This window comes from Parasteatoda tepidariorum, chromosome 1 (assembly GCF_982258835.1).
Source record: "Parasteatoda tepidariorum strain Cologne lab strain chromosome 1, Ptep-v5.0, whole genome shotgun sequence".
Lineage (NCBI taxonomy): Eukaryota > Metazoa > Arthropoda > Arachnida > Araneae > Theridiidae > Parasteatoda > Parasteatoda tepidariorum.
The window spans coordinates 47460572-47473656 of NC_141755.1; the positions used below are offsets into that span (position 1 = coordinate 47460572).

General features: G+C 29.6%; 1 protein-coding gene across 7 annotated transcripts in view; it reads right to left on the reverse strand.

The window, feature by feature from the left end:
- LOC107448004 (uncharacterized) overlaps positions 1 to 13085 on the reverse strand; it is a 59606-nt gene that overhangs the window by 40113 nt on the left and 6408 nt on the right. For 6 of the 7 annotated variants that reach the window (XM_016063094.5, XM_016063095.4, XM_016063096.3 and 3 more), the window contains 5 exons: positions 12529 to 12593; positions 10300 to 10407; positions 7821 to 7862; positions 7367 to 7390; positions 5440 to 5591 (listed from right to left, as the gene is read on the reverse strand). In XM_016063094.5, the coding sequence (XP_015918580.1) occupies positions 5544 to 5591; positions 7367 to 7390; positions 7821 to 7862; positions 10300 to 10407; positions 12529 to 12593 (287 nt within the window). In that variant the 3' untranslated portion in view covers positions 5440 to 5543. Of the gene's footprint in view, positions 1 to 5439; positions 5592 to 7366; positions 7391 to 7820; positions 7863 to 10299; positions 10408 to 12528; positions 12594 to 13085 lie in introns of those variants that run through there. The other variant, XM_087162789.1, reaches the window with a different exon arrangement.

Below are 13085 nucleotides of genomic sequence, written 5' to 3' on the forward strand. Positions count from 1 at the left end.
TATTAAATTAGATACCCTTCTCCAAAAAGAAAAAAAAAAACTCATAGGATAAAGTTAGAACAAACTATTACCGAAAATGTGAAAATTAAAAGAAAAATTTTAACTACAAATTCTCAAATCATTGGCTTATTGTGCTAAAACATCTATTATAAACATAGATATTGTGTGTCAAGACCTATTTTAACGTAAAATATTGTTATTTCCTGTAAGTAGGTAACACAGATTAAATCCTCGATCATCAAAGGCATAATATCATTTTCCTTGATGTCACATTAAAAATATTCTAATGCAGTTGATTTCTTTTTTAGTGTATAGAAGGAGATGAACATTGCAAGTAAGTGATTGTCTGTATTTAAATTGTCTGTATTAAAAAAACTGATTTATTACATTACTGACGCAATTGAAAGTTTTGTTTGACTTGTTGTACAGTATGTTAAAACTAGTGTACAGTGTGCAAAACAAAACAAGGGGCATCCCTGAATAATATTTGATCTAATCGGATCTTCATGTTCTAGGACTCAGTCATAATGGCTTGAAGGGGTGTTATAAAGGTTAATATGCTAAAATAATAAAAAAACTTTCACTTTTTGCGTATTTCGCCAAATCTCGAAAACTTTTTAAGCGAATCGAAAAACTTTTGCTCACAGTTATAAAATTCGTTTGTCCAAAAATAATTCTATGCAAAAAATGATCTTTATTAAATATTTATTTTTTTTAAATACTTTTTTTCTTAAAATTTTTGAAAAAATTTTGAATTGTAAGGTATACAATTTTTTGTAGCATTTTAAAGAATGAAATTTTACTTGGCAAAATACAAAACTTGAACAAAATCAATCGAATAGAACCTGTCGAGTAGTTGTAGTGCAAGAATAAAAATTTTTGTATTATTTTAAATTATGTAATTTTAAGTAATAAAATTCAAAGTTTGAACACAATCAATCGAATAGTTTCTGAGTTTCTGACTCTTCCTCGATGGCGTGAACAGAGCCTGAACTAGTACCATTCCATCAAAATGGCGTTCCGTACAAACTTGAACATTTTCAGCCACTGCAGAAACATGGAACATAATGTGTGCAACTTTAGCTCGCTGCCGAAATAAAACCATCGCGGTGATGAATTATGTTGATGAAGTATAGTAGATGAAGATCGCCAGGTCTTCATCTACTATAAAAAGTGTAAAAATTATTGACAGCATAACTGATGCTTTGTTTGCTTTATCGGTATTTATCGCTGTCAAATGTTATTTTCATAGTGCGTGCATTTGCATTACCACAAGCCAAATAATTTTCTGTACCTGGACAGAAGATAGAAGATTGAAATTTCGATTAAGTAATTAAAACAGACAAATAGTATTGAAATCACATCATATGTGAAAAATTTCTTTAAAAAATTAAGTGCAGTGATTTGTTGAATTGAAAAGAAATGAATGCTTAAAAATAATTTATTAAAGATTAATATTTTTATTCAGGAAAATAGAATGCATGGTGTTTAGTAATTTTATTTGAATTTTCTCTAGAATTTTCTTTAAAAATAAAGCATTGTGGTTTTTGAAAAATCTAACGAATTTTCTCAACTGGTTTATTTTTCAGAGCAAAAAGCATTCACTTGACGATGGAATTTGGCAAATTCCGATTAACGAAGCGTATTCAACAACCAAAATATGAAGTAAGAAATTAATTTCGTTGATTTTTCAGTAATTAGCTTTACTTATCATTATCAGCTACATCATGGCGATTGGACAAATTTTTCTTCTTCTGATGAAAAAAGTTTATCGGACACACATCTGCATAAATAGCTTGATAAAAGTGCCAAGAATAGATGTTATAAACTTTTAAAACAAAACATACTGTTATTTAGTAATAGTTTTGTTTATAATGGATACTTTATATAGAAAGATTAGTTATGGAAATAAAAAAAATAACTTCTACCTTTAATCTTAAGATACTGCCGGAAAATTTACTTTTCAACTAATCAGAGAATATTACACGTATGCCGTGAAACTCTAACTACGTTAAGTGTAGGTACACTATTTTGTACCCAATAGACGTTTCAATATTTATCCCGTCTGCGCCTAATATTAAGTTAATATATAACGATAAATTACGAAACATTTTACGCATTTAGAAGAGATTTTTGGAATTTTATAATTTTTTAAAGTATTACTTCACAAAAATTATTCCGGAAGCTTAAATATTTGTAAAAGTAAAACTTCACAGAGCAACATTCTATGTGCCAAAGGAAAAATTTACTACTAAATTATTCTGAACTATGTGAAAGAGGACTCTAAAGAAATGCACAAAAGGAGAAAAAAATGAACAGACATAAAAACGCTTACATTCCATCAGAATTAAGGCCGGGATAGACTGGCCGGTCGGGCGCTGGGCTCATGTCTGAGAGTTCGTTGGTTCAAACCCCACCGGCCGAAGACTCCCCGTGTAGTAAAGTGACTGATGCACGTCAAATCTGTCGAGTCGCAAAAGTCCTCCATGTTCCCATAACAAATCAATACCTCTGGGGGTACTGGATTGGAGATCGATCGTTCTCTAATTCAGGTCAAAATTACGATCTGTGAATAAATGGATGTACGAATGGCTCCGCCCTATAAACGGGTGCGACGTATGTTGTGGCAGAAGTCGAATTCTTGGCCATAGATGGCGCCACTGAAAAACAAGAAACGCACACTCTGCCTTAAATTTGCTCGGTTTCACCAAGCAGTCTTGCCCGTGTGGCAAGTGGCATTAGAACCAACCAACCATAATTTTTGCACAGAATTTACATATAATCTAAATAGAGTTTATTTTTTATATTTTCACAGGCAGTTGAATTGTTCAGCTACATTGGAGGATTCATGGGCTTATGGCTGTCAATATCACTTGTTTCTCTCTTCGATCTCGTGCAAACTATGTTCTCCCTCTTCTTATATCCGATGTTGCGTATCAGCCGAAAAAACAAAGTTCACTCAATGTAAAAATTCACTTCATACCAGAAAAAAAAAGACATTGTGCAGAACATGGACGGTATGGATTATGGCATTAGTAAGAAAATCAACAGAAATAAAGGACGAAGACTAGGTGTGAGAATAGAAACTTGAGCCGAAGAATTAATGAACTGCGAAAATATGCTCTTCACAATGACACATCACACTTGTATGATAGATCACCAGACTAATGAACAGACTTTTCTGCCGAGCAATAGAAAAATCAACGTAAGAGAAAAAAAAATTCAAAATTGAGATTTTTGCATAGTTTGTATTTTTATATTATAAGTTATTTATCACAAAACATTTTTTTCACAATATTAATTTTTGTTTAAGCATTCTTTGAAATTCTATTTTAGCGTTCACAGCATTAGCAAAAGAAAGAAAATAGTTGTCAAGCCACTTTTCTCCAAATCAAGCGTGAGGCACTTACGTTACTTTTTTTCAATTGCACGGCAGTTTTATACTACAAAACAGACCTGTTCAACCATAAAAGTTTGAGGACTATCACGGGATTATATTTTAATTAAATAAATGTGCTTAAATATACATTTTTAAGGTGCGAATTTTCAAACTGAATGCATTATTATATAAGTTTTTTGAGTTATTTATAAATTAATTGTGGATCTGTGTAACATTTATGATGATAAAAATATAATTATAGCAATAATGAATAAATCCAGTGACAGAACGAATTAACAGAATCAAAGATAATGCACTAGTGAAGAAACAAACTTTATAGCAGTATTTACAGAATATATATAATTATTTCTCTTAATGAGTTAACTAATAATATCAAACAACCCCAGAGGGCCTCGAATTTTCCAAGCCCCTCGGTAAGACACGTTATAGATATTTTTGTTTCCCAAAGTTCATATTATTTTAAAATAAGCTAATTGATCTCAAAGTTTTACTTTATACATAGAGTGAGACATGTTTGCCACTTTTTATTAAATAGATTGTAAAATATTGTAAAAACTTTTTAATGTTCTAATGATTTACTGTACCAAAATAAAGAGTGTTTTGTTATGGTCTTGAGTAGGATGGCTACGAGTCTGTCTGTACACGAGTTGGATAACAGGAGGAGTTATAAACTTAAAGTGAAAGCAAGACATGTCATAAGGATTAAGAATTGCATAGCAATCATAGGCTGACAATGTCGTCATACGCAGTGTCTGGGGCAGGCTTGTTATGAACTTCTTGTGTCTGTGGCTTTGAGCTGGTACTTTCATTTATTTAAGTTATATTAAATGTACGATAATTTTATTCTTTTAATAAATATTTTCAGAAGCTGCATTTAAATAGGGACAGAAATAGCTGTTTTTATTGCATAATAATTTGGTATGTTATTCTTGCCAAGCTATTCAACACATCATTCAATTATAATAAAACTGTAACTTTCGAGTAAAAAAATTAATAGAAAGCATTAAGTTAAGATAGTTTAGGTAAATAAAAGCATAGTTCAAAGACTCACGAACAGCTGGCCAGTTACAAACAATTGTCACTAGTTGCTTCGGATTGTATTTAGTATGGCATGGATTACTATGCAATTCTCAATCCTTTTCATATGACTTACTTGTTCTCCAAATTTGTGATCACTTTATTGAATAACCCTGCATACTTTTAGAGAATTCGGCAGTAATAAGGTAAAATCAAAGTTTAAGCGAGTAAAATTCTTTGAAGGACTATTTTTATTTATATCGTTAAAATTTTACATTTTCCTTATAGTTCAGGTTTGGTTGCTTTACTGAATATTATATATCTAGTCACCTCTGGTGATAAGTTTGGTCAACTTTCGAAATTTTCTTGTACTGCACTTTATACTTTTGTAACTCCTCAAATCCTAACACTTTAATTAGTTTTAACCATCATATTAACCAAATTTTTTCACCGTCTTGCTGTTGTCTTGTCGGATGTGCTTTTTAACTATTTTTAAGAGATGTCCTCGATATTGTCAAAGTTCTCTATGTTTCGAATTTTAGTAATAGCTTAAATTCTACCTCGCAGTCATTAAATCACACAAACCAAAATGAGTATGAGTTCGGAACATTTAATTTTAGTAGGCAACATTTCCACCTTTGTTGTGAGATAAAATAGAAAACTCACCTCAATGCTCCATTGCGTGCTTTACTACTTCCTCACGCTCCTCTGGAGCCATAACTTGAGTTTCGAATGATATATATGCTGTTTCTCGAAAAAGGCAAGCTCTGTCACCTATAATTGGTATTTCTATATGCGGTACGATAGCATCTGTTTATGTTTAATACTTCTGCAGCCATTTTAGAATAGATAGAAAATGAAGCTAAATATTTACTTCGTAACTAAAATTTGTTTTTATTAAATACAAAATTATTCAAAAAAAAAAAATACTAACGTATATTTTTTTACTTTGCCGAAAAAAAAGCTATGTTGTACGTGATTGGTTGTACCTGTATGTCTCAGTTAAAAATCAATTACGCAAATTATGATTAACAATGCATTTTATTTATCATATGGTTATACATATGTAATTTCGTAAGTATTCGCAACTTTCAATACTTATTCCTTTTTCAAATTGCTTTGGAATTCAAGATACATTTATCTCATGCTTCACAAATACTGCCTGATAACATTTCTGCAAAATAAAAAATATTATTTTCAATTTATGAATTCAGGTACTGATTAAAAATATTTATGAGCTTTACCCAATTCCGATGCTCATTATGTTTGAATTCTTACAAGTAAACACTTTATGAAAGGCGTATCCAAAGTGTGTGCTATGGAATCAAAAATTGTCGTATTAAAGTAACCCTTTAAAAATAGTCCCTTAGTACTCAACTTTTAGTATTTAAATGAAATAAATTCAACGTCATTTGCCGGGAACAGCTGTGTCTCAGGGGTCAGAGCGTTTTCCTTCTAATGAGGTGACTCAGGTTCAAATCCTAGTGACAGCTGGTAGCCGTCAGGCTAATCATGAAAGGTTTTCGTAGTTTTCCTCCCCCTATAACGCAAATGCGAGTTAATTTAATTCGAAAGTCCTCCACGAAGACTAATTTATTCCATTGCCAGATCTAGAAGTTTTATTCGTGTCAACCAGCCATTTCTATGATTCGAACTCGGATTACTTCATTGGGGTGGAGGGCAGCGATCTCTCCTCCAAGCCACCACGGTTTGAATTTAGTTGTTTGTAAGAAAGGAGTATTACGAGAGGAGAAAACTATAAGGGTTCATTTCTTACTCAAAGCTGAAGCTACGATTCTCCACCCACGTCAAGTCGCTCACAGATCTCGAAAATCACAACTAAAGGATGTGAAAACTTCGTTGTTTATACTTTCGGTATGAAATGAGCTGAATGTTCGAAACTTTTCTGGTCATACGTGTAAAACTTTACGTCAAACTTGCGTATATATATATATATATATATATACATATATATATATACATATATATACACACACACACATATATATATATATATATATATATATATGAGTGCTAGGAAATAATATCTTGCTCTTAGTTTGTTTTTCAAAAAAATGCATATCTATATTGTTCATCTGACACCTACTATCATTGAAATGGTTTATTTCTTGATTTGATTTCGAATTTAAGAATGTTCAATGCAAATTTTGAAGGCCTAAATTTGGATTCACTAAACTGGATGAGAATTTAATTTTTAGGTATTACTTCACAAAAGTATTCCCATACACTTTGAAATAATAATATTCTTTTTTATAATATAATATGAATAGGAAACTATATCACAATATATCATATAAAATAAAAAAAAAAATTAATAATTAATTACACCATCATAAAAAAAACTGTTTTACGTTGAAGCATTACATGGGTATCTGAAGCCATTAAATCGTGAAAGTTCGCTTAATTGCTTAAAGTTCCTTAAAAATCTTAAAATGTTGTTAAATTAAATGATATTTCTGCTTAAGATGAACTATCGTATTATGTAATAAATTTTAGGAAGGATAATTCTCACCATGACGAATTATAAATTTTCACCGGTGAAAATCGATAATGTATTAGGAATGTAGCAAATTTGAATGATAGAATTCAATACAGTTCTAAATTTCTAAAAACTTGGTTTACAAGTTTTTGATATATTTGTTTCATGAAAGCCAGACAGAGTTTCAACATTGTTTACTATACTTGAAAAAAAAAATTAAAACCTTAAAAACGTTTAGTTTAAAAATATTGTTTGCTATCCTGAAAAAGCTAAGCGAGTTTTTTAATGATTCCTAAGAACTACATCTGATTGTCAAAAATATGATGATTTGTATTCGATATTCAAGTTTCATCAATTAAAAGCAATTTAGAATGGAACATGCCTATTATACTCATGAATTTTGTATATTAAAACTTAAAAAAATTTCAAATAAAAATAGTTGTGCTTACGTCTCCTTCTTCTCCAACCTCCATCTATATGAAAAATAGAAAAAAAATTGTAAAAAGCATAACTCGTAGTTGCCTTTGGAAAAAAAGCAGTTAAAAATTCTACTGAATGTCAAAACATGAATATAATTAAATTTATCATAAGTGCTCATATAAGAGTAACAACTGAGAGATATTATTTTTAATAACTGAGAGATTCTATTATACTTTTCGAATAGAACTATAAAGAAATAAAGAGATTTATATTTATGTCTTTGGATTTCTTAAAAAAAAAAATTAAAATTAGAGCAAAGAGGACTAAGAATACACTGTTAAAATTAAGACTACTAATTAATAAATATTTGTAATTATAATATTTGCATAAGAAGTAAATATTTTTCAAATATAAAAAATCAATTGATGGAGAAAAGTAAAGTTATAACTGATAAGTATTTAAATAAACAAATAATAAACATACCTTATCCCACAAGTGTTTATATTCTTCAAAACAATCATCAAACTATGCAAAATAAACAATAATTGTTAAATTTAAATTTTTTGTTACATACAACTATTTTTTTTTTTGGATTGTCAATAGGTAATTATTTTTACTAATTATGTCTATCACTTATCGCATACATATTATTTATTACTCATATTTTTGTCTAAATGAGCCTTGAAACGAAACATTTAAACGCATCATGCTAAGAATTTTAATTTGGTAGAATATTTTAAATAAATAAAATTTTCAAAAAGTCGTGTATTTAAAATTTGCTTTCTCAGGGACTGTTCGAAGGATTTCGGTCAAATTTTGTTTTTAGTCATGCATTCTTTAAAATGATGTAAAAAATTGTATGCCTTACAATTCAAAAAAGTTTCGACTGTTACTAAATATAATAAATAGTAACAAATATTTACTAAAATTTTTTTTTCTCATGGAATCATCTTTGGACAAACCAATTTTATAATTGCGGGCAAAATTTTTCAATTCGGTCGCTGTCCTGACTAAACTATGGGGTTGCCCCTTGTATTTCGGGAATCAAAAATACAAAGCCACCATAAAAAGTTATGCTTATTCAGAGAAAACACGTTTTTGGGTCTGATTTCTTTATTTAAAATTTCGTCTGCTTTAATTAAGAAGTATATTTAAAGTCATCCTCTTGAAACATTTAGATTGAATCCTAGAACATAAAGATCCGATCATTAGATGAAAAGTTAGTCCTAGTGATCCATTTATTTTTTTGTGCGCTGCACAATGTGCTAAAAAATCCAAAGATTTTCGTTATCCAAAGATAATTTCATGTAAAGAGTTATTTTTGATAATTATTTATTATTTTGCAATTAGTTAAATTAATAATGGTCGAATTTTTTCGGATTGCATGGCACATAAACTTTTTACGCTAATTGAATCTAAGCAATTTTAAACAAGAAAATCTATCAACAAAATTCGAAAGGAATCATTCAAATAACTCTTGAGAAGAAAAATTTAAAAATACGACTTCCTTCACATGGTTAGAAATTTCTCGGAAAAAATGGTTAAATCACAATTTATTTAATTGTTATTTTACCATATTCAAACAAAATAATCTAATAACCATAAAAAAGATGGCTCCACAATGCCCATTACTTAACGAAAAGTCTAGCTCCTAAGCCCCAGTTAAATTTCTTTTTACGATTTTGAAACCATTCTAGTTACAAATGTTTAAAAAATCGTGCAGTTTTGCAGTCATGGTTTTATAGCTATACTAGTTGTAAACGGTTTCAAAACTATAAAATTAAAAAAAACGTGGTTTACCGTAAACTTTGTGGTAGGCTGCTGCCAGTTATTTTATCCTAATTTTCGAATGAAAATTCTAACAGCCCACATGCAAAATACACAAAACGTGAAATTAAATTTAAGGGGCACAAAATTTTCACCGATCCCCTGCTTAAACTACAGTGACTGCTCTTTCCATTTTGAAGATAAAGAATCGTAATCTGTATAAAAAAAGCATGTTTATTCCAAGGAAATAGGTTTCGGTGTCTAGTTTCGTAACTTAAAATATCGCCTTTACAAATTAGTTACTATATTTAAGGTCAGGCTCTCGAATCATTAAAATTTTGTCCTACAGCAGAAAAATCCAAACCGATTACTAAATCGGTGGTTGCTCAAAGTGTTCGACTTTTTTTGCACACTTACCTCAAATTAACCCTAATTGATGGTACGCTTATTAAATATAGGTTATATTGCTAGGATAATACACGGGTTACTTTGTCAGATTTCAGATTTTATTCTATTGACAGAGAATTGAAATTAACAGCAATAGTCCATTCATAAAGATATGAATAGTGCAGTACATTGTTAAATACTAAGAATTATGGTGCGACGTCTGGTAAAAAATGTAACACAAGAATTAAGTTGTGAAGTGAACATTACGAAGCTGTGTGGACACTAAGAATTTTGCTGCGATGATTAGTTAAAAGTGCAACATAACATTTTACACTAGAATTTTCTTATGGTTTCCAAAATTTTGAGTTCATTATATGGAATTGATAATAACAGCAATGGTCCGTCATTATTATACTGAATTATACGGTGCAGCTTATTGTCGAATACTAAGAATCATAGTGGATATCTGGTTAGAAATGTAACACTAAGAACCATGGTGCGATGTCTGGTCAAATCAAACGTATATTTTTTAAGGTCGTTTGGTCATAATTTAGAGCTCCTTGTATGGACAGAGAGTCGATATTAACAGCAATAGTCCACTATTTTTTAAATTATATGGTGCAGTATATTGCCAAATACTAGGAATTATGGTTAGGTGTCTGGTTAAAAGTGCAACCAGACACCACATTTTATTACGCTAACTGTGTTTCTTGTGATCATTTTTCTTAATTTAGAGTTCATTGTATGGACAGAGAATCGATATTAACGGTCATTATTATTGAAATATATTGAAACACTGTTTGCTTACCTGCTTCCACAAAGTCCACTCTTTGCAAGCTTGTTTAACCATAATGGGGCTGCTTCCTTCTGACTGTGGGTATATTTTTGTATTGCATTTCGCAGTTATCTCGTGACTCTGCAAACAAAGTTAGTTATCAAACGCATGAATTGAGTAATCCAGATACTACATTAAGTGAAATATTTAATTAAACATGCTTCAACTTCTGTAATAAAACACGTATTCAAATCTTGCAAGAAAACAAGTTATTTTCTCCTAAAGTAAAATACAGAAAAAAAATCCGTATGTCGTTTAATACGGTTTGTAAACGGATGAAACAATTACAAACACATTAATTATGATATATTCTAATTAGAATATAGTCTACTTATAGTTTAGTACGAATAATTCAGCTAACCACTTTACTTTAAGATATGAAACGTTTTTATGTCGAAAAATTTAATAGTTCTAAGCATAAAAATCTACTTTATATCTACGAAAAATATTACTTATAATGAAATTTTATGATGTTATATTCTAGTTTTTTTTCCGTCATTACTTTGAGCATTTTTAAATTAATTATGGAAATTCATTAAATAAATTTTATAGCAAATTTAATTTTGTTAAAACTGTTTTTTTTGCAAATTAAGTTCCTCTGATTAAAGTTTTGATAGCTTGATAGTTTCTTAATTGAAATCTAGTAAATAAGAATAATTTTGTTAACCTCTTCACTTTAGGATATGACATGTTTCGATAAAAAATTGTGTTTGAAAATATTTATATTTTTACTTGTAAATAAGTCTAATTACACTAGGTATTTTTTAGATCATAAAAACTTTGACCACCATCTTGCCTAGCTTAGCACCTGGTATGTTGGTTTTTAACCAAGCAATAGTTTCCGAAGAAAAGCTATTTTATATAAAATACTTTGATTTTAAAAGTTTATAACTATAAATCGCTCTGCTTGACTTTCTCTAAAAATATGAATATAACAGATACGGATAGTGATTTCAGATAATCATATGCGACTGCAAATCTAGGTTCTGATTTTTTTAAAGGCTCTACCAAAAATTTCCTCTATTTAATGCTTTAATTCTCAGAAAATATTCTTTAATTTTTTCTGATATTATGGAATATTTCATGAAAATTGAATATAAATTTTACTGAATTAAAAAGGCCACAAACAGTGATATATTGTCATGCTACAATGGCATATCGTTCTTTAAGCAACAGGAAATTCTGAAAGAACACTAGATTTAAAATTTAGCTTGAAATTTAAGTGGTCCGCTTATAAAGTGTGTTATAGAAAGTAATATATAAATATTATATATAATTGGCTTTTTACTCAGGTTTATTTCCACCAGCTTTGATGAGGCATGGAGCTATTGGTATCTCTAAAATTTATTTTTCTTTAATTAAAATATTGTCTTGTTCTACAAGGGGATTGTAATTTTTTCTTCTTAAAACTTCAAATGATTTCATAATGCAAACAGACTGATTTATATTTCTGAATTTTCTGAACTTCTGGGCGCATATTTAATACAGTCTCTAACAGAGAGGAAAAACTCACGTATTTTTAATTTATCTTTCAATTTATCTTCTATGAAGGAATCTTAAATTCAGTGGTGTGACTTATGGTGAGAAACGTACAGCAAACAATGCAATACAGCAAACAAGATGTAACTTCTTTTATTGCATATGGTATTGCATTATTGTACATGTAACTTCTTTTATCGCATCTGGCTTAATATAATCTAAGCCAAGTGAGTAAGCAACATTGTGCAAAGAGTCATCGATGAGCAATACAACAATGAATAAGGACTTCGTAATAAACCAAAGTGCAACCTTTGAGATCTTTTTAACTTTTGCAAACTTTTTTTAAGAATTGACAAATGTCAAATCATGACAAACCTCTGAGCTCGAGGCAAATCTCTTTACAGATCTCACAAATGTGGTAATCATGATTATAAGAATGAAATTAAATTTAGAAACAAAGCGAATTTTCTATTAAAGTAGCATTGAGTGTTTTAGAAAACATAGTTGTAGGTTTAGAATTTCTTTTTCGGAGTTGTAGCTCTTGAAATTAAAGTTGTAGATCATAAAGCTGAAGTTGACCATTTAAATCAAAAATTTTAGAAAAAAAGCATTTTTTCGAACAAATTTATTTAAGCAAAGGTTATTTATTTTTTGGAAGGAGGGATTGTCAGTCAAGTAGAACGATTTAGTGTTAGTTGAAAGGATATAAAAATAAATACTTACTACTTTAGTTTCGTATTTTTGAAAGCAATCCTCCAGGTCATCAAACAATTCATCACTATTCTTATCTACAAACAAAATATATATTATATTTTCAACATTTGAACAGCACTACTTAAAACGAGCTGAGAATTTCGTTTAGATTTCAAATTTTCGTATTTAATGATATGCAGTAAGATTTCAAAAGTACATACAAAAGTAGTTACGGCATTTGATTATGTTCACTGATGGAAATTTCGCAATATTTTGAACCACAATGCTGCCAATGTTGAACCACAATATTATACCAATTTCAGCAGAGTCTCTAGTTGAACCATTTTAAATTTAAGTGTCGAAAAACAAGAACATGCTTTAGTACAACCGACACTTACACTTCTTTGTGATTATTTTAGTTCGTGTTTCAATTAAATTTCGTTGCGATTCGTAAGATTTTTTACACTTTTTTTTAACATTCATTTTAATATTAGTTTGGATCCTTCATCTAAATATCTTCTAAGCTAAATATTTAAAAAAAAACTTTCTGAAGGTTTTACTGATAGATCATCCAGTAATCTTTAATG